Consider the following 24,007-nt stretch of genomic DNA (forward strand, 5'->3'; position numbering starts at 1 on the left):
TCTCAATATTTTCTGTAAATACAATTCTTCAAAAAGTGCCTGCCATTTTAAAACTAAATTAAAATACTATACAATAAGGTCTTTACCAAAATCTCATGGCAAATTGTTTATGAATATATAACTTTATTTTGGTTTCCCATGCAAGTTATGAATATCCAAATTATATTTACTTCCAAATCTTCAGGCCTATTAATTGTTCTGAAGTTATTTAAAAATAAAAATAAAACCATTTAAATAAAATGAATTAAGAGATAATGAGACAGGATTGTGGCTCAGTGGTAGAGTGCTCACCTATCTCGTGTGAGGCACTGGGTTCAATCCGCAGCACTAAATAAAAATAAAATAAAGATATTGAGTCCACCTACAACTAAAAAAAATACATATTTTTTTAAAAGAGATAATGAAATACAAGTGAAACTTAAATTTACACAAGGATTGGAACATATCTTCCTTTTAGAGCAGAAAATAGCTGCTTCTTATTAAATTCTTGCATCTTTACATTTTCAATCAATGAAAAGGCCAAGCAAATTTGCCTTTAATTTCTTAACATCAAAGGTATTTTTACATAGTTTAGAGAAGAATCCGGTGAAAGGGAGTATGTGACTATTCTCCTGCTCTCTGATCCAAGGATTTAGTCAGTGCTTAAAGATATACCTCAGTTTATTTTTTAAAAAAATTAAAATCTGCACCATTGAATGAAAATATAAATATCAATTTATTTCTAAGTTTCAAAGAAAAGTTAAATGCACATCTAAGGGCAAAAGGGGATGGTCTCACAGCAGTGCCAACTCTTATTAAGTCTTAGTTTCAGGTCTAGTGCTTCCTCTTTCATTTGTGTCAACATCAGCTAAAATTATCTTGTCTAGTCAGTGGATCAAGAGATTCTTTTTGAGGATTATTTGATGCAGAAGACAAAAACTTGGAGTCATCAGGGAAGCAAAGCATGCTCTGTCAGAAAAAAGTAGAGAATCCCTTGTCAGTTTGTACTTATCTGGTTAAACTGCCAGATTACTCTAAAATGAATTGTGGGAAAAGAAAGATGAGAAAGAGATAATCAGAGACACTTTTCAGGAATGGCAGATTTTTGTGGAGCTAACAGTATGGTCTGCACTCATGGTCAGCAAATTACTTCAGGTTACTTGAAAATATCCTTTCTTCATTTTTAAGGGGAAGGGCATCAGACCACACTTATTTGCATCTTGAACTTTATGATAATACACAAGACAACACACACTGAATACATGTTGCTGGAGACCACATATGACAATTGCAGTTTAGTTGTTGAGGTAGTTGTTATATTAGATGTTGGTTTTAGATTTAATCCAGTCCCGATAATGAGTCACTCTGGTATAAAGTCCAGGCTTGTTTTCTTTTCCACAGTCTATTCCCCAGCTTACTATTCCAATTAGATACCAGATGTTTCTACCCTGTGCAATAACCAGAGGTCCTCCAGAATCACCCTGAAGAAGAAGAAAATATGGTCATTGTGATAAATGAAAGGGTGCCAGAAATGAGAGTCAATTGGCATCTAAATAAAATCAATAATTTGAACTGAAATATGTGAAACTAATTTTATTATACTTCCCATTACTATTAATATGATAATTTATTTCTTAATGTTTTGCTAATGCCTTTTTCTCTGTCTAAATAGGAACCACAACGAGAACTATCTAGATAGGCAATTCTTTTATAAGCAATGACCTAAAAATTCAACTAACATGTCACTTTCTCTATGAAGACACTCCAAACTCTATTAGCTAGGAATATAATCTCTTACTTTTGAATTAGTGTCTCACTTTGTTCTAATCACACTAATTAATAGAAAGGTGTCTGGAATGTTGTATCAAATGTGCACTATTTATTACTGAAAGGATTTTGCTTGAAACTAAGGTGGAATCTCTACCCCTAACGAACCAGTGTAATGTATCTAAATCATGAGAACTTCTCTGTGTTATCTTTAAACCAGGGTTTAGTCAAAGGATGTTAAGTGTATATTTTAGCAATGGGCCAGTTCATCCAAAAAAAAATGTCATATGAAAGTCCATTGTAAATTTCTTAAATAAGAAAAATGATCTGTTTGAGCAGGCAAGGAGTTCTAGAGTCTTATGTCTTTAGTCCCTGTCCCTTCTATTTTCATCCCATTTTTCCCTGGTGCATAGAGTATGAAAATTCTGGTCTACCAAAAACAACCCTTGACTCTTAGTTCCCTCTGGCCCACTTCCTAATTTGGTCCTCGCTATTTTACTGGGCTAATAGTGAAAGAAAGCAAGGCAGAGTGAACTCATGAAAAAAAAGAACATCTGTATGTACATATACATATGTATGTTTCTTCTCTAAGTCATAATTGAGTTTTATTTTTGACCACCATGTTGTTTCTCTCTCTTGGGAAGTAAAGTGAGTGTTACTAATACCTTGTATTTTGGTATATTTAGGCAAATTCTGACATATCTTCCTTTGTTTAAGTTACTTGTGTGCTAGATTGTAAATGCATTATGATTCTTCTAAGGTGTTTGTTTCCTTCAACAACTGCCAAGTGCCTTACAAGTCAAAAATTTTTTGAATGGATAAGTGAAAGAATGTTTATTACCCTCACATGACAGTCAAAGGCAGATCAATAGTGGCATGTTTGCATGTAAGAAATGTGCACATATAACTCAAATTCTCAAAGGGATGTTATTCTTCAAAAAAATCACTAAATTGTTGTACTTAGTTTCAAATACTATAGGTAAAATCTTTATTATTTTAGTTATTTGGTTTTAGTCCTTTAAATAACAAACTTTGACATTCTCCTTAAATTATGCTTATTGCCTAAAATTAATGTTTTGTTGGGGAAAATGCTAAGTGCATCTTTTAGTTTTTATATATGATCAATGAGATAGCACATTATTAGCAATAAATGTACATAAATACATTACTTTTTATTGGTTTCTAAATAATGTAATTCTATCTGGATGTACATTACTTAAGGTCAAATATTTAGGTACCAGTGAGGTAAAAACTTCATTGGCCACAGAGATATTTGCAGATCTCATCTCATAACAGCTTGCTATTAGAAGTGATTAGATACCTAAATCTTGGATATGAACCTGCCTTGAAACCTGAATGTATGCTTTCTAGATTAGTTTCTATTATCTGTTTGTATTCCTTCTCTCTAATCAAAGCTCTACTTTGCAACTGATTACTTTTTATTTTATATGGTCTGTTCAATAAAGTATTAAATGAGGTATATGTCTTATGATTCTTTCATCCCTTCTTTTTTACACTCTCCTCTCCTCCATAAGTTAATATCATAGAATTGTGTGATGTGACATTGGTCTGTGGTTAGTAAGATCATCTTTATTCAACAGAGTCTTTTTTTTTTTTTTGATTTGAGACTATTCTTACCTCACAGGCATCGAGTTTTCCTGTCAAGAATCCAGCACATATCATTCCTGATGATACAGCACCACCATACACCTTAACTTGATTACATATATCATTACTTATGATCTCTACTTCAACTTGTCTCAGAGTATTTGAAAGGGGACCTAAATGAGGAAAAAGGTAAATAGTTGAGAATTTCCACTTTGTTTTTACAAAAGCTAATTATTGGGTCTTCCAAAATACAGACCAGTGGCAAAGCACTAGTCCTGGAGTTGTAAGATGCTGAGCTGGATGACAGTGCTCACTTTTTGGGTGCCTTCAATGAGTAGACACCATGTTTGACACATTTACTCCTATGATATTATTTGATCCTTGCAATAACCACTGAAGATACATGTAAGTGTTCGCTTTTTTCAGATGAGAGAACTGAAACTTACAAGGTAAAAAGTCTTGCCGAACATACAGCTAAGTGGGAGATGATGTTAGATTTAAAACCAGGCTATTTCTTACCAGCTGAGAGAATCTGCAACAGCTTGCCATAACTTACCTGGAAACCTACTTCATTGCTTTACAAGGGACACATATGTTTTCAGAATTGGAATTTTTTAAAAACAAGCAGTAGTACTGGGAAGTGACTTTAGTGCTGATGGAATTCTGTTATTTCATGAGAAAGACTATATTTACTCTGAAAAGAGCTTGACTTGCTTTTCAGAACAAATACTAGAACAAGTAACTAATTCTAGGACAAGAAATGATCATGTTTTATTCATTAACTACACACTTGTTAATTCATTATAATATTAAATGTATTATTTTGTTGCATACATATTGTTTTAGCCATTATATTTTCCTTTTCCTACCTAATACCTTCTATTTTAAAATTATATTAATAATTCACATAAAGATAGATCTCTGAAACAGATTCAAAGAAAAAGGAGAAGATGAGGGATTCATTTGAGTAGTAATTTGAGCAGTGAGTCAGGGCAATTCTATGCTTAAGAATCCTGGTCTTAGAGTTGGCAGATGTAAGTTTGAACACTATTTGCACAATTTAAGAGCTATTTGACCTTGGAAAAGTTATTAAGGATCTCTGTACTCACCTGTAGACAGGATAAAATGATACCTATCTCATATTTATTGTGGGAGTAAAATATGATACATAAAATCAGTTATGGTGGTATCTTACCCACATGCAGTTCTCAATAAATGAAAGTTATTATAATGAATTGTAGATATTAGGGTAATGTAAATAAAATTCTCATGGTCTTGAAGCTGCATTTCAGTGTTAATGATGGATAGTTAGAAAGTTAGAGCTCTTCTAAGAGTTGACCTAGATTTCTGGGGTTTTTGTAAGAAACTTTTGAATACAGAAATCCAATTCTCTGTTTTGAAACTTGCAAATACATGCTTCGAATATTGACTGGCTTGCTGAAAAATTAAGTTCCATTTCTCTACATTCTTTAAAGATTATCTGTAGTCTAGTGAAATTCTTTACCTCAGTCATTATCTTTAAGCATGGAAGGGTCATTGAACATTTTCTCTTCTCTTCATCTCTGATTTTGCTTGAAATGCTCCTAGAGAGAGAATTTAATCACAAACTGCTCTTTGTACAGTTTTTTTACACAGTCTGATCTATTTATTGTGTAAGTGCTTCAGCAATATTTAGTACTATTTTGCTGTCTGTAATGGCATTTAAAAAATTTTAGATATCCCCAGGGTTTAATCAACTGCATTCCAACTACTTGTAATTTTTGTGTAACAATTTTTAGTTTAGCTAATTTGTCTACGATGCTAGTTTTAAATTGCAAATGCTTATAATTTTTAAATCTCAACTTTAAAAATTTCAATTAAAGTGCCTAACAATATAAAAAGTTATTCTATATTATCAACTACTCAAGGAAGAAACTATCTAGAAAATAGAAATTTTAGTTTTGCAAACTATCTAGTAAGAAGATTTCTATTTAGAAAGACTGAATACTTTTGAGGAGGAAAGAGAAAAAATTGCGTAGTCCATCTCAGCTTTAAAATGCAGAAAGAAACCATAATAAAATATGTATATGTATGCAGTTAACGTTAGTCTGTTGTCTCACAAGTACATAATGTTATATCTGAAAATATGCAACTTATTAGAAAAAATAGGTACACTAACCTGCATACTATTGGACTTTAAAGAATTCATAATGAAATACCAAATTACTCCCAAAGTATAACTCTGTATTGAGGAGTTACTAATTTTACATGTAAAGAAAGTGTAATGGTGCTACTCAAGTGGTAGATGTTTTCCATTTCTACTGTGACTCAAATGGCTTTAAAACTCAAAGGATTTAATTCCTCTTCCTTCTTATCACCATTTCCTATAGAACAATGCAAATGCCTCAGACATGAGGAAAAGAACTCTCAGGATATGACAATAGTGTATCAGCCTGGATTGAAGTTTAGAATTGTCAAGTGCATTTGCAAGGAAGTAAGTTTCTATAAATCTCAGCTGATAAAAATTTAGTAGATCAAAGCTATGCTGTGAGTAGTACATAAATAAGATTCAAATTTATTAATAGCCTAGAATAAGAATCAGTAATCTGAGGGCAGATTAAACCATAGGTAAGAAAACATTCAGCTAAGAAACATAGGAACTGAAGACTCATCAAGATCTAAAAGATTATTTTTGCAATTTATTGTCTGTTATTAAGTGGAGTAAAATATAAAAATATAGTTTCAGACTTTAATAATAAAGTAAAATTATGAAGTCTCATACTCAAGAATAGCTGTATAGATACATGAGTCAGAAGAACCCCATTTAGTACTCGGTGTTGGGTAAAGAACAATGATTCAGATCCCTTGCTTGGGCTGTTTCTGCTTAGTTGCACGAGACTGAAGTTTATCATACCAGTGCTTGCAAATTGTATACTTTAGGAATCATGCAGCCATGGTAGAATCTCTACATATGAAAGATGATAAATAAAGAAAAACATTATGTGAGAAGATACGCTTTGTTCATTTTGAAAAGATGGTTCCAACATGTTTCCAAAATAGTGTGTAAAAATTACAATAAATATAGGTATTGTGTTTTACTTACAGTAATGAAGTTTTCAAAATCCATCATATCTGTTTTAATTGTTTTGATTTTGGTGTATTGGACATGAGGTGTCTTGATATTTTGATTTTATGTTTTATTTCATATCTTTATGAAAAAGGAAGCTAGGTCCAAGTTTGTATTTTTTGCTTTGTTGTTTTTACTGAGATACTCACCATTTGCCTTTAATGCTCCCCATCCAGTGACAAACACTTTACTCTTAGGCAAGACTTCAAACGTAGCATTTGGGAGACAGACTCTGTGCACGTCTTCAGAAAATAGGACTGGGGTGGAGAGCTTCACCACAGCGATGTCATCATCACGCTTGTGGGCAGCGTAGTTTTCGTGAACAATGATTGACTGCACCTGTCTTCTCATCAGTGGAGGGTTCAGAGTTGTTCCAAAACTTGCCGTCCATAGTTTGGGGTTTTTGTAACTGATCACAGATTAAAAGGAGCACAGTGTGTTCATTTATGATATAGTCTAGAGTTGCCCGGACTCTGGATGGCATGGGGCACTAGTGTGAGAAAAGGGCACATTTTCAAAGGTAATGGTTGAGTGGAACCTTCTCACCTTCTTATTTGAGGTTTCTCTCCTAGAACAGCTTTACTTTCAACTAGCTGATTATTTCAACAGTCCTCATTATCAGGTAGCTTAAATTACTCCCTGAGCAAGAATTTGAGGGGAGTTTATATTTTTTAAAGGAAAAAACATATTTTGCCATTTTGATTATGAAATAATACTGATTAATTGAAGAAAATATAAATAAATAAATAGGAGACATATTTGCCTACATATTTTCACATACACAAACATGTACTCATGTATCCTTGTATAGCTATATAAATATAGGCATAGCTATGGAGAGAAAGAGAAATGGGGAAAAAACTGAGTCCGGCTGAGAAAGATATCTTAGAGATATATTTTATGTATTATTTTCTCTTGCTCCCTTTCTATTTAGCATTTTAACCAGAATATGTTCCCATTTATGTGAGTTTCACTAGGGTTACTGTATATCTTCATTATCTCCAATGGTCTCAGATGTTAAAACTTCAAAAAGCATACATGGATAAAAGTACAGCACTAAAGATGTTCATTTGGGTTAATCAGATATAAATACTATTAACAGAGCTTTAAAATATCTATAGTATATCTCAGGAAAACTAGTGAAAGTGTTTAATTTTTTTCCAGTGTTGGCTTGTTTCTTGTTAAAATTGAGATCACTAGAGAATATATTTTTGGATGGAGCTGAAGATTGTCTATAAATTTTCTGCTACTCCTTAGTAATTGCCACTCTTTGCAAGCCTGTGGGCATTCATAAGTGCCATTGGGAGGTTCTGGGTGTTCATGGAGGAAATGAAAAGAAGATAAGAATTATTGGCTTTGAAAATGAGAAAAAGAGCTGAATTTGGTGATCCTGTGGTATGGATTGAGGACTTACAGTTCAAAACAGTGAGCAGCTGTCAGTAGCCACTCTTCGCTGATCAAAGATGCTCCACAGAAATGGCCCCCGTCTATCTGCAGGCTGGCTTGCCATGGCCAGTCAGCTTTATTTGCTACTTGGCCATTAGCAATTCTTTCCATGGGTGGGTACTCCTTCCCTAAACCACAACCTGTCAGAAGGAAAAAGATGTTTAATTCCAGAGTTATAGACGTGTCTAGGTATGTTTGGTACATAATTAAAGTTAGAAACATTTTTAGATGGGACTTTCCTTTAAAAATTTCATTGACATTAACATTACATATAATAATAATTATTTACATTTAAAGTTGGATGTTCCTATTTTAAATAATTAATAACATTTTAATAATTACTTCATACCAGATTTTATGTTTTTAAAGCAATTTCCCTTAAAATTTATTTCATATTTTCCTGGATCATGTTCTTAATGTGTAACAATTTATCTCAGTGATATTGGATATATTTGAGTGTTATTTATTGCAGAAAAACAATTGTGCTCTTGAAATACTTTAAAATACACTACTATAGCATAAATTTAAGCTTCTATATTAACGTTGGTGGATATAATTTAACGTTAAGCAAAAATTTCTACTCTAAGAAAGGGAGCCAAATAAAAATAAATATGAAAAAATACAAGAAAATTGGGGCTGGGTTTGTAGCTCAGCAATAGAGTGCTTGCCTTGCACGTGTGAGACACTGGGTTCAATCCTCAACACCACATAAAAATAAATAAACAAAAAAAAAAGAATAAAAAAAGAAAGGTTGAAAATATATTATTAAAAAAAGAAAAAAATACAAGGAAATTGTTAAAGAAGTCATCAGTGAAATTTTCTTGGGAGAAGAGAAAATATTGTCAAAGAACAATTCCCAAACTATTAGTAGTAATTGTTTCCCTTGAATATAATCAAATTACATATCAATTTAGAGATAATATATGCATTTGAGAAACTGTAAACATGGAAATACAGAAAGGCTAAGAATGTTGTGCTTTATTCTTTGATTTATAAAAATCTCCATGATATTTTTGAACTTACAACTGTTCAGAATATGTTCTGCTTGTGCTCCATTCATTTCTGGAAAAAACAAACAAAATTCATTGCTTGGTGATGGAACTGTTTTAATTTAAAACACTATGCATACTTAACATGATTTTTGCTGACTGGGAAGAACTGCATAAGTCAGGAAATTCTTAATTTAAATTTAGTAGAATAAAATTCTACCAAAACAAGTGACCTACATGTAAATTAAATTCTTCCAACACATGTGGACTCTAGGAACATCCTGGCTCATGACTATAAAATCATGGGCATAGTGTAGGATATTGTTTTTCATGAAGGAGAATTCCATTGATTTAATTAACACCATACTAATTTATAAAAACAGAAGTTAAACAAGGTGTAAGACCAATGTCACATGCTTACTCTTATATATCTAGAGACCATTTCTTTCTATCTTCATTTGCATGGTTGGGTTATAGTAAAGCTATTTAAGGCATCCTTGAAGCCTGATATCTAAGTTTGGTCCAAAGAAGCAAAATAAAGGTATTGTGTGCTCCCTATGGAATCCAAATTCACCAGTATACTAATAAATCCTCAAAACATGTTACATTGTTAGTCCTATTGTTCATAAAGTAAAACAGAGAAAGAATACAATCTGTGACTGTTTCCCCAAGTTACTTTTATTGTTCCTTATGCCGACCAGTATAATGAGAATTCAGACCCATACTGTGTTAAGATGAAAGCTGGGCTAGACTTTTGGTGAGCCTGCAAAGGAATAAGTCTTTAATATAGGTCAGACTCTAAAGAGGAACATTAAGATCATCTGAAAGGACTATGCTTAGGGAGTTTGAGTAAATCTTGGAGTTAGATTTTGCCAATAATAGTAACAATTCCCTAATGGCTTCCCTAGCCTTTAGAATAAACACAGCCTTCCTTCCTAGACTATGTGACGTGGTCACCATTTATGTTCTTGATGTCATTCTGAATAGCTCTTGCTCTGAGCCATTACTCAGTGGCCACCTTGGCATTTCTGTTTCTTGACTGTGTGAAGGTTGTCATTACCTTCAGTTTTTCTTCATGATGACCCCTTCATCAGAAATGTTTTCCCTTGGTCTTTTTATGGTTGTCAATCATATCACAACTTAAAAATCCCCTCCTCAGAGAGACTTTCCATGACAACCAAATCTAACATAGTCTCCTATTTTCTGCTCTCTGCATGGGGTTTCAGTGTTTGATATTATCTTGTTTATTTAATTACTTTTTTGGTCATTATCTTTCTTACTGCAATTAGAATATTAGTTGTATGAGGACAGAGACTTCTGTTCCTGCATCAAATAGACTTCCAATACATACTTGCTACGTGAAAAAATGAACAATAATAACAACTACTAATTTACTGAGTCTTATGCACTAGAGCGGTGGGGTTATGGTTAGTTTACAAATCATTTTAATTTAACCCTAAATTCATTGCTGTGCATTCAGAAATTTTTGATCAACTTCTATGAAAGGGCTACATCTTATGTATGAACTTTATATAGTAGATGTACACCTCTTTCAGAATGAAAAATTGAACAGCTTCAGTTCTAGAGTAAGATGGTATAAACCAACTTTTCCCTACTTTTCTATAAATATAATTGCCATTGGCATTCTGTATTTGTAGGTTGTGTATCTGTAAATTCAACCAACTTTGGATCAAAAATATTTGAAAAAGTTGTATATTATAACATATACGTTGTTTCCTGTCATCCTTACATAAATAATACAGTATAGAAAGTATTTGCACAGTATTTGCTGTGTATTAGGTATTATAAGTAATCTAGATATGAGTTAAAATACATTTGAGGATTGGGTAGGATATGCAAACACTAAGCCACTTTATGTAAGGGAATTGCTACTAAGAGACAACTATATTCTGAAAATTCTTTGTTAGATAGCAGTAAGCTAGAAAAAAAAGTATAAAGTCTTCAAAATTTAAGGAAGGACAAATGGTGGAATATTTTGGTTTTCCTTTTGTTTTAAATATAGCCTAGACTGGGGACCAGAAAGGCCTACAATCTGTCATTATTAACAAGCATAGATAAAATATCCCGAGAATACTCTATTCTCTCTATCCAAAATAATGGGAAGAGGTAAAGACAACAGAGATCTTATGTTACAATTTAAGCCTGGCATTTAATTCTTCTAGAAACAATAATCAAAACCTTCACCATTCCAATCCTATGTTAAAACCAAGCCACTGGCAGGCAAACTGAAGTACCCACAGAGACAGTGTCAGCAGACACCTGCAACCACCCACTGGCGTAAGGAAACTCAAGCCCAGTTCAGCCTCCATAGAGGGAAGCCTACTGATTCAGGTAGCCAAGAAAAGCATATTCTACTCTCACAGATGGCACTGACAACAGTGATTGAGAGGAAGCCCCAGCATAACAGGGTAGCCCTGCAACGATCTGAAAACTGAACTGTCATTGAAATAACAAAAGTAGGTAAGAATCTATACTCCTCACCTAAGTAGATTGACTGGTAAAATGGAAGAATTAAATAGGATTAAGGGTCTCCTAAAATAATAATTAAAATATTCAGGATATAAAAATTTACTTTCCATACCCTAAAACAGAAAAAGTATAATATGAATAAGACAACTACCAATGCTAATTTTGAGTCAAATAAGATGTTAGAAGTATATGATATGGATTTTAAAGAGCTGCTAAAAATTCATTCAGAAATCAAGTATAAATTATCTTGAAACAAATGAAAATGGAAACTATCAACAAAGCAATACAAGTAATAAATAACCATGGAAAATTATAGGACTGAGAAATATAATAACCATGATAATAATACTGATAACAGCAATAACAGTAATAAACAGTTTGGTGGATTATGCCAACAGTATAGGGAAAATGATAGAGATTAGAATCAGTGACCCTGAAATCAAGTCAGTAGAATGTACTCAGTGTAAAGAGCAGAGCAAAAATAAATCAGAGTGAAATGAACAAAACTTCTGGGATAGGTGGGATAATAATAAAAAAATCTAGGAGTTATGTAATCAGATAACTAGAAAAAGTGGAGGAAGAATATGGGACTTAAATAGTAATTTTAAAAAAATGGTTGAAAATTCTTCAAATTTGGTGAAATACAGAGCTTTACAGATTCAAGAAGCTGAGAAAGTGCCAAAGAGGATAAATTCAAAGAAATTTACCTCAATATCCATTATAATTAAATTACTAAAAACTAAAGACAAAGAAAAAATTCTTAAAAACAGAAATATGATACATTATCTATGAAGGTACATTATATTAAATGACAGTGGTTTTCTCATCTGAAGTCATGGAAGCCAAAATTATTGCATAGTATTTTTCAAGTTCTGAAAAGAAATAACTATCAACCCTAAGTTCTATATCACGTGAAAATATCCTTAAGGAATGTATAGGAAATAAATATATTCCTAGATGAGCAAACAGAAACTGAAGTAATATGTTTCTAACAGATCTACTCTTAAATATACCTAAGAAAACTGTCCAAACAGAAAAGCAAATTATAACCAAAGAGGGTTAAAACTTTCAGAAAGGAAAGGCACAGAATGAATAAATGTACAAATAAACATAAAAGACTATTTTTTACTTCATGAATTTCTTTAAACATTTTTTATGGTTCAAACAAAACACAACTGATGTTGTGTTGGATGTATGGTGAATAAATACTTAGGAAAAGTATATTTAAAAAGTGGAGAGAGTAAAGATACCCAAATGGAAGTGAAGTTTTTCATTTAATTTGAAGTGGTACAATGTTGATACTTATAGGCTGTGTTAGTTACATGTGTATGTGATGACACTTGCAGCAGTCTATAAGTAAATCAAAGTGGAACTGCAAAAAAAATGTTCCAGTTACCCATAGGGAAGCAAAAAGTGAGGAACTGTGGAGCAAGATACTGTACAAGCAGAAAACAAATGATGAAGTGAAAGATTTAAGCCTTAACATATCCATAGTCATTTTAATATGTAAATAGTTTAAACACTACAATTAAGAGACAGATTGTCAGAAATGAATTGAAAAATATGACTCAACTGTGTGCTATCTACAAGAAACTCATTTCAGACATATCTGCATATCTGAATGTGAAAAGAAAGAAAACAGTATAACAATAATCCATAAAAAGTAGGAATAACTATATTGATATTAGATTTTGATATTAATATTAGATTTTGATTTTGCTATTGATATTGATATTTATTTGCTCTGAACTTCAGAACAAAGAAATTACTAGGGACAAATAGGGAACTTATATAACAATGGAAGGATAAATACAACAAGAATATGTAGCAATCTATGTTTGTAAATTACACAACACAATTTCTAAATAAATGAAGCAAAAGCTGAAAGAGATGAAAAGAAACATAGAAAAATCCACAATTATAGATAGGAACTTCATTATACCCCAATTTCAACAATTAATTAATTATTACACAGAAAATTTGCAAAGATATAGAACTAATAACATTAACAATCAATAATATCTAATAGAACTTAAAAATACTTTGCACAACAATAGCAAGAATATACTCAAAACACTCATGGGAATATTCTTCTAGTAGACATATCCTGAGTCATAGTCCTCAACATACTTGAAAGTACTGAACAGATCATCTACTCTGTCCATAATGAAGTCAAACTGAGAATCAAAACCATAAAAATAATGGGAAAATCTCCAAATGCTTGGAAATTAAAATACACTACAAAGTAGATCATTGGTCCAATAAGAAATCTCAAAGAAAATAAAAATTACAGGGAACAGAATGAATCTGAAAATAAAGCATGCCAATTATTGTTGGATGCAGATAAAACAGTTTGGAGAGAGAAATTTATAACACTTAATGTTTTATACATTATAAATGAATAATGATATTAATATTCTAAATTTCTGTTTCAAAAAACTAGCAACATAAAAGAATAGACCTAAAGTAGAGAAAGGAAATAATAAAGATAAAAAGCAATCCAGATAAAAATCTTAATGAAACTGAAAACAGAAAAAATAGAGAAAAAATCATGACACACAGAAAATATGTTACAAAAAATTCAAGAAAATCTATAAACGTCTGGGAAAAAATGACAAAGAAATAGAGAAGATTGAAATCACCAATATCAAGAGTAAAATGAGGGGATATGATAAAAGAGCTTAATGAGAAAATAATATTCATTATTAATTAAGAAATACTACAAGTAACTTCATAAGTTAGATAGCTTAGAAGTCCAGATGAACAAATTGCTTTAAAATCATAAACTGTCAATCCCAGCAATTTGGAAGGCTGAGGCAGGAGGATCGAGAGTTCAAAGCCAGACTCAGCAATGTGAGGCACTAAGCAACTCAGTGAGACTCTGTCTCTAAATAAAATTACAAAATAGGGCTGGGATGTGGCTCAGTGATCGAGTGCCCCTGAGTTCTAACCCCAGTACTAAAAATAAATAAATAAATAAATAAATAAATAAATATCACAAACTACTAAAACTTGCAAAGATGGTATAGATAAACTTAATATTCTTACTAGTAAAGAAATTGCATTTGTAATAAAAAGAATCTTAAGGTCCACTTTCATTGGAGAATTTTTACAACAGTATTCAAAGAAGAAATTTTTTTCCGAGCTCATTTGGGGAGCCCAGTATTACTCTGATACCAAAATCAGACAAACAGGAAAAAAATTTACCATTGCTCCTGAATTTAGATAAAAATTTCTCACAAAAAAATTTAGAATATACATGCAGTGTTACAGATTTCTCTAGGTATACAAGGGAAAGGGTGCAAGGGAATGAGGTTTTCCTGTAAATTTGTAACTTCGTGTGAATCTATAATTATTTTCCAAATAAAACTTTAAGAAATTAAGCATAGTAGTAGAAAGTCTGAATTATTTTCCTACTCTTTTTATAGAAAATGTTTCCAAAGTATTGTCATTTGAAGAGGAAATTCAAGCGTATGCGGTCAAAAAAAGAAAAAAGTAAGAAAAAAGTAAGGGGAAAATGGTAAAATATTACTGAGACATACATACATCTGAAAAGAGAATTTTTTTTCTTGATAGTATGTAATTTAGAATATTAGTTTTAATTTTTTGATTTGTTAGGATTTCTTTCAGTTCTACTAAATATTCATTTTCCTACCTAACAAAATTTAAATAAATAGTGGATGAAGTATCCAATCCAACTGAAAAAGATAGCACTATTTTTGTTTGAAATAGAACCACAAAATGAGACAAATGAAATATTAAAGATTAATGTTTTTAGTTAACCTACTCTAATGTTAAAGCTGCTATAAATATGGTAAATACAAAATTTAGAAGGTAAAAGTGTCAGTGACTGAAAACTGCAAATAGCAGTATTATTGTAAAAATGCTTAAAAACTTTTAGATTATGGTATTTTGAATAAAAGTAATACCAAATATTATTTGATATTTAGACTTTTGATGTTTGTATCTGAAGTGATTCTGATAGATTTAGAGGAAGAGCTTAAACATTATATGACATAGAACAAACATAGTTGACATAAAATGAAGTTTTTATGACCACTATCTCCATACAATCTATTTTTTCTTTTGATTATGGTGTAAACTAGAAACTTCTGTAAAAATATAGTCATTTTTAAAAGCAACCCCCAAATTACCACTTCTCGCTTTTCCTAAAATGAATTCTATGTGTTTTTTTCTAATATATTATGTGCACTTGAATGATGAAAATAAATGAATATATATTTTAGGATCAATAAAATAATTATCCAAAAATTTCATGAAAGATTATAAAAAACAAAAGCAACAACTCAAAATACAGATTTAAAAAATAATTAACAATTTTGGCTGATTTGCTCTTTAATTGTTATCTCTTTTTTGATGATCTTCTTTTTAACTTAGTCACTTGGAACCACTGGGGTGAATTCTAACTTCTACAAAATGAAAATAAATGTTCACATATAATAAATGTTAAAATAAAGTCTTAACTTTATTTTAAAGTTAAAATTAATTATGTTTAATCTGCATTGTTTCTTCAAAGATACAGACAACTGTTTCTGTAATCTATGTTATATTACCTCAGAAAACTAAACTCAAAACTGACCCTCATTCTTTATTATAATCTTATAAAAACATTTTAAATGATTTAGCTTAATACATTTCTATATTGTTTCTTTTGTGTTGGGCTTTGTATCCAGATAACTCTTATAATATCCATTTGTGGGCCCATGTATGTGTTTTACCTCTTCACTTATCTTTCAAAGACAAGTTAATCAGTTCTCTAATTTCCCAGAATCAAGATTGTTAAAAATAGATACATGAGAAAATATGTAAACAATATATTAAATCAATTTATTTGTCCTTAGAACCTTTTTGAGTTTTTTTTACACCTTCTTAAAGAATTAGTTCCATAGTTATTAATGATCTTCATTTCGTAAAGCAGACACTGAGACATGATGTTTCATCAACTTCTCTTAACTAACCTACTATTGATTTATCGTGGGGATACAGGTCTTCTGAGTCTTGATCTAGGGTGCTTTCCTCCATCACTCAGTCTCTCCTACAGTGCATTTCATGCATTTGTTTCTCTATACTATATGCAGTAGGCCCTTCACACCTGCAGGTTTCACATCTGCAGATTCAAGTAATGGAAAATAAAAAATACGCAGAAAAAAATTTGTGTCTGTACTGAACACATACAGACTTTTTTCTTGTCGTTATTCCCTAGAAAATACAGTATAACAATTATTTATATACCATTTACAGGGTATTAGGTATTATAAGCAACCTAGAGATAATTTAAACCATAGGGAACATTATGCATAGGTTATATGCAAATACTACTGTATTTTATATAAGGTACTAAAGCATTTCCAGATTTTGGTATCTGGGGTCTGTGGAGGGTACTGGAACCAATCTCCCAAGAATACCAAGGAATGAAATATATTTAAATGTATTTACTTAATAAAACTCAAGTTTGTGTAAAAAATATTAAAGTATAAATATCTCACTTGTTTTTTTAATACATTTCTAAGACTGTCGAAAAAGGAATGATTTCAGATTACTCATGTTCTTTACATTACTAATTTTAAGACTCCTTTTTTTTTCTTGCCCACTTTCAAGGGACTGTGTTAATTTACAGAGTTAAAAATCAAACATTTTACAGATACTGAGTTCGTACCCTATGTGGAGTGTTATTCTAATTTTGGGATGGTTTTACAACTACAGAAGTCATAGTTCCTACATTCAAGGAATTATAGGCTTTTGCAAAGAGATGAAACAAAAACATACTATCCAAATTGCCAAGCATCCTTGTGAAGCATAGAAGTATTAGGAAGAATTACCACTCTGAGGGGCTTTTGATGGGAATGTGGATGTCTAACAACTTGTTTAGATAGGCAACTGAGGATATGGCAGTAAAGAGATCAGCAGATGCCTTCATGAACCAAGAACTGCGACCTAAACCCCCTAACCCTCATCCAGCAACATTGTGAAGGGCCTAGATCCCCATAATATCCTAGGGGTGGGGGTAGATTCAGAAATGAGGAATTTATGTTTCTAACATTGGACTTAACAGGAGCTCAACATCAAAATTAAAGTTCTTAAAAGTAAAGTTACTTTTTCTCACATACCTGCATCTTCTCAACAAAATCTTTCCTTGAGGAAGTCTTATCTCTGCTGTCTAAAGTTCAGTGCATAGATTGAGAGTCCACTATGTTTTAGCTGCATGACTAATAGAACTAGATGTTGGGCATTACAGAGACCTCAAGTTCTTATCTTCAAGATATTTTTTCTTCATTCTGACTTTGGCCAAATATGTAATGTAATTTTCTCCCTTATTAACATAAGGGCTCTAACCCTCTGAAACAGTTTCGGGAAAAAGTACAGAAGGAAGATTTATTAGTAGGTTGTAATTTTCTATCAGACTTCTAATCTTGTTTTATAACCTAAATAAGTTCTGGTAAAATATGACAACTTTGAAGATAATTCATAGGCTAGCAACCATCTGCAAATTATAATGAACTTTGTTGAATCTCATACCCCAAACATTATCAACCAGCTTTTTATGTCTGTGTCTAAAGTGAGATAGCGTATTTATGCTTGAGACAGGGCATATCAGTGTCTGGCATCTCTTTTCTCCTGCCAACTCCATGTCCTGACCTAATCCTATCCTGTGTGATATAGGAAGAATGTGATAGGGTAATCTAAAATTGTCAGGTTTTTTTTTTTCTACTTGAGCCTATATCATGTTCATTTTCCATATATTGTAGTTCATGTGTCTACATCACTCTTAAATTATGGATTCAGATTAGAGAAAGCATTGGAAAATAGCCAGTCTTAACAGATTACTGTATCAAAAGCAGAATGTAGGTTTGTACCCCATGCATGCTTACTCCAAAGAATTTCACTAACATTATTTAAAAGGGAATAAGTACCATTGTATCATCACACAATTCTTTTTTATATTTATTTCCAGACTAGAAGAAGGAAGATAACCTTTGGTGTTGTGTGGAGATTTCTTTATTATCAAGTCACTAAGATCCTTAAATGAAAGTGGTTTCATTTTATGGTGAAATAAAGATAATTTCTCTGTTAATGAGCAGATTGTTAAAATCATTAAGAGAAGAAAAAAAAAGCAGTATTTCTTGCCTCTAAGATAAGGTAATGAAGGGTCTTTCTTCAAGAAGCTCTCATTTGAGTTCAACATCCTGTGTAAAATGTCATCAGCCTGCCTTTTTATAGTGTTTGCACTGTTAGAAGTAAACTGAAATTTAAGCAGTACATCCACTTTCAAACCCTTATCACTTGGCCTGAAAAACAAAGACACCAGAATGAGTGAGGTCATAGTCATAGTAATTATTATGTCCTACATTTATACTTAAATATCTTTAAGAAAGTACAACATAAATATTCTAGGCATTTTATTGTTGGGATTTTTCTACTTTCTATATTAAACAGATGTCAATTCCTGTATTGTTCCTTGCTTAGAAAACTTGATGACATTCAGGGAGAGGAGAGTTTCTAAAACTTCTAAAATTTTTCCTGGTAAATAAATAAAAAATGCTTGTTAAATCAACTAATTTTGTATGTATATCTTATACATGTGAATATACACTCATGTTTATAAAAAATAATAGTTGCTTATTGTAAAAAAATTCAGTAAAATGAGAAAAGTACTTAATGATTTTCAGAATCTTCAATTAAAATGCTAAAGTCTCAAAAGGACAACCAATAGAATCTATTTAATAATTACTCAAGAAACACTCCCACATAAATACCTTATATATGAAGAATAACAATTTAATAATACTATGCTAGTTTTTCTCTTGGGTTTCTGAGATCTTTAGGTCTTGTCCACAAAGAAAATAATGTAAGAAATGTGATAACTCAAAGTTGCCTTTTCTATCATACAAATTAATTATTTGTAATTACCTAAAGTTGACAGCATGAGACTTGATGTAATGGTGCTTTAAATTGGAAGTTTGAAATATCTTATCTATCTGAAGAAAGAACAAAAATCAGAATACAATTGTGTTAAATATGAATTTGAAGCATTTCAAAACATCACAAAAATGCTTATTTAATGTCTACTGTGATACAAATATTATTTACTTCCATATTGTTTGTTATTACCAAAGAGGTCATTTGGGCATAATCTCGTTTTCATAAAATCATCCCTGTAATGGGATATTGATATTTGAACAACTTTCCATATGTTCAAAGATGATCAAAATAAAGAGTTAAGTATTTCAACAATCATTATAACATATACAAAGCATTGGAGAATGAGTAGCTTTGACAACTTGATATACATGGACTCATTACCTGCTCATCAGTCAATGTTATTCAAACTCAGTTATCAGTCTTGTGGACGTGACTGAAGGATCAGGTTTTAGGTTTTAGTGAAACAATTTAGGTCAAATTTGGATTCTGTGGTAAATGAGGAGGGGAGGAGAACATGTAGCTATTGGACATTTCTCAAAAATCAATTATTTAGCATGAGAAATGCATGAAATGACTACTTAGATAAGATTATGAATGCCACTTGTGTGTTATTTTAGATTTCCTCATGAGGTAATTTCTCTGTGATACCCTCATAAAATTGTAGCTTGTATAGGACCTGTGGTCTTACAAGCCCGTGTATTACCATTGGCTCATTGAGCCGGCTTCTCAAGAAAACAACTGATCATATGCCAAACATATGTGAACCCAAGTTTGAATAGCTAATTGTACAAATCAGTAAAGAGCTGCAAAGTTGTGAAATAGACTGTGTATCAAAAAAGTATGCTTTCCACTCATCTAATTTAATATTTGTAACTTTCATAGAGAAATGTTGTGTGATATCATACTGGACAGGTTTGTGAGAAGTTTATTAAGAAATCAATATTCATTAAAAAAACAAATGGCCATGTGTTTTCTTTTTGACCATGAAGGGAAACTTTTTTAAGGAAACAGTTTTATATATACATATGTAGTTTATATAACAAAACTAATACATATGCATTATGAAAATATTTATAAAGTAATAAATATATAAAACTATAATAAAAAGCATTAATACCACTTGTAAACCACAGTCTAAAGAAACTATTATTTATGTTTTTGGAATATGCACTTCCATATTTAACATACAAACACATTATTGTTATATACTGTTATATAGAATATTGTCTACATTATTGAACTTCAGAAGAAATCTATAAAATTCAGTTTAGGTATTTGTTTTAATCATTTATTTTAGGAAAATATTTACTGTAGCTATAACTTATACTGTAAATCAGGAGTCAGTAAACTATAATCAACTATTTTCCTGCCATTGCTTTTTTTCTCCCATGGTCTAAGAATGGTCTTCACATTTTTTTAATAGTTAAAAAAAATTCAGAAGAAAAATAATATTTCTGGCATTCAACATTTTTACAAAGTTCAAATTTTTCCAGTGTTCATAATAAAGTTTTCTTATGTATTTTCTGTGACTGCTTTAACACTACAATGACAGCTATAATTACACAAAGACTATATAATTGCAAAGCCAAAAATATTTATTATCTTGCATTTTACGGAAACATTTTCTGACTTCTGATCTAAATTATTGCACTTCCCTTTCTATATTATCTCCACTTATACTTTAGGGGGCAGGACAAATAATAATGAATTGGTCATTTAGTTATTAGTTATCCCCTTGATGAAATCATACCATATGACAGGTACTGAGAGGCACCAGAAATACTAGAAGGAGACAGTCCCAGCCTGAGTGAATTCACAAGTCCAGAGGGGGCACAGGCATAATCAATAATATATTACTGCAAGGTGTTAAGTGCTCTAGAAAAGGGATATGAAATTTTTGTGAGATGCTAACATTTATTAAGACATTTTGTGATTTTTATTAAATGTATGAATTTATCCTTAGAAAACTCTTGAGAGGTGGGTGACTTTATCTCCAGTTTAGAGTTGAAAATTTGAGGAGTCAAATCACTTTTTTTTTAAGTTGTTAGGGTGACAGGATAAAATTGTAATGTAAATCTAGATGTTTCTGACTGTATGGATTTGGGTTCAATATATTAGTTTCACATATAAAAATATTACAAATGCCAACCTGTTTTTTTTTTCTCCTCCAATCAAAATTTCTTAGGATTTAGTTTTGAAAAGAAATTCCCATCTTACTGAATTACATTGTTCAACTCATTTCATCAACTTCTACTTCTGATTGTGAAATGAGTGAAGAAATATTTTAAATAAGGCAGGAATGATCTTCCATCTCTCATCAATGCTGAGTTCAGTAAAGCCTGTGGATATAGCTAAAATCTTCAGGAAAAGAGCTGTTCGGTGTGTTTCTGGGGTATATTTTCCAGAGTAGGTGTTCGAGGTAAGTTGCCTAATAGGAAGGGCAGCGGGGTCATCCACAGAGTGTCTTAATAAATGGTGTGTGGTAATGTTGTTTGTACCTAAATGATTCAGTTGTTTTTAGATGACTCATAACATGTTTTATATTCCAGCTATTCATTTTTCTGTTGGACTTATGTGTTTTAATCTCTCAGTGCAATTATCTTTTGTTCAATGTATTTTTTTCTAGACTTCCTGAGATAAAATTGGTTAGAATTGCTTGACTTGGGAAATAAAAATAAAATTAAATTTGAATTTCAGATAAACAATGAATGATTTTTAAACTACAAGTATCTTTCAAATACTACATTAAGATATTTTTAGGAGGTCCTGAAATTTAACTGGGTATTGAATATTTTAATTGGCAACTCAATTAAACACTCTCAATTTGCCTCTTGCTATCAAAAAATTGGGACATAAATCTAGATTTTTCTGACTTAAAAGTTTGGACCGTCTCCCATTCAATGTATTACTTTCTCTAACAAAATATTCTGTACTCTGCCCTGTTTTCCACCCCACCACTACAACAATGAAAATTTCAGGGTAGCAATGATGCCAGGAAAGCTCAGACTTACCTCATTATTGATTTTATTTTTCAGGTTGGTCCTAATTTTTGAGTGTTCTACAGAAAAATCAGGACTATATTCAATATTGGGAATCCGGAAGGAGGCCTGGTAATACTGAAACTTCTGATCTGGAAGTACAAACAAAAACAAAATACTTATGTCTAATGTATTTGAGTTGTATACACATAAGTATAGGGAATGAAAACAAAAAATATGGGGGATATGATTTATCCCCCATAGATTCCTATGCTGGAAATCTTATCCTCAAAGTATCAGTATTGAAGCGTGGGAGGACCTGTAAAAGGTGGGGCTTAGTAGGAGGCAATTGGGTCATGACTGCTCTTGAGAAGAGATTAATTCTGGTTTTGAAGAATGGGTTAATTTTCAGAGGAGTGGATTAATTCTTGTGAAAGTGGGTTGTTACAAAGGATCAAGACTGGCCACCGCCACCCCACCCCCCTGGTTTCTTGCTTTCTCTCTTGCTCCATAATCTCTTCTGCAGGCACTACTCACCTCTTATATGTACTCCAATGCTGTCCACTATGTTGTTATGTGACCAAGGGTCTCTTACCAGGTACACTCACCCAATCTAGCCTTCAGAATAGTGAGCCAAAATTTTAGCCTCTTTTTAAAGTACCCAGCTTCAGATACTAAAATTTCTACTAAAACATTTTTTCTCCCAGCATGTTGAATATTATTGTACCATAAAGTAACAGCATGTAAATATGTACATTGAGATATAATATTGTTTGAACCACACTAGATTTTAAGTGATGGAAATAATTTTTATGCATTAAGGATTATTATTTCCCAAATGTATGTAAAATTATTCAAATGCAAATTTCATTCTGAAATATTAGAAAATATTAAGGTTTTAAAATAGATCATCAGATTTCCAAAATAATACAATTGGATAGATACTTACCATATGCCAAAAAATAAACAAGGAGACCAACAATTATTGCCAGAGCTAATACGACAGTTGTGATAATAATGGCAATCACCCATGGTTTCAATGAACTTCTTCTTCCACTTAGTATCCCTGGTCTTTTGAGAAAGATATACATATTAAAAACAAATAGGACTTTATGATTATTCTTTTTGGTGTAGATTATTGTTTTCTGGAATTCTTGGTTCATATTATATTTGTTAACATTTGGATGTGTTATTCTGTAGACTACTGGAAAAAAATTCTATGAAAAGTTGAATTGGCATGTAACTTTATATTTTGACTTTAGAAAGTTAGCATTATACTACAATGAACTGTTATTTTACATACTTTCTGGTGCATGATACTAGATGTTCTGAATTTTAGTATTTTTTTTAACAAATTAATATCATATATTTGGCTCATATGCTTCAGATCATAATGAACCTCAGGGAACAAAAGCATCTCAGTCACTCTTCTAATTCTACCATAAACAGACAGAAGTACAGAGATTACTGAAACCTAGTTAAATATTGATAAGCCAGAAATATTGGGCTTTGTTTCATACCTTTATACTTAAACCTATGGCTCCCATTTGTAGGAGGTACAATCTATGATGCATATGAAGAACATCTAAAATAGAGGAGATTTAAGAAAATAAAATAGAATAAAAAATAACTAGAAAAACCAAGAAAAAGTTACTGATATTATGAACAAACAAGTCAATAGTGTTAACTTGAGATGTTGGACC

General features: G+C 31.5%; 1 protein-coding gene across 1 annotated transcript; it reads right to left on the reverse strand.

Moving 5' to 3' along the window:
* Nucleotides 1-1,298: 1,298 nt before the first annotated feature.
* LOC308654665 (transmembrane protease serine 11G-like) lies at nt 1,299-23,395 on the reverse strand (the record flags this gene model as incomplete). The annotated part of the gene is made up of 9 exons (XM_081304347.1): nt 1,299-1,460; nt 3,385-3,527; nt 6,610-6,869; nt 7,875-8,046; nt 8,930-8,968; nt 18,532-18,692; nt 19,315-19,382; nt 22,338-22,456; nt 23,254-23,395. The coding sequence occupies 9 exons, from the start codon at nt 23,393-23,395 to the stop codon at nt 1,299-1,301; spliced, it is 1,266 nt and encodes a 421-aa protein (XP_081160473.1).
* Nucleotides 23,396-24,007: the final 612 nt, after the last annotated feature.

Source organism: Spermophilus citellus (genome assembly GCF_964194105.1).
Source record: "Spermophilus citellus genome assembly, chromosome: 8".
NCBI lineage: Eukaryota > Metazoa > Chordata > Mammalia > Rodentia > Sciuridae > Spermophilus > Spermophilus citellus.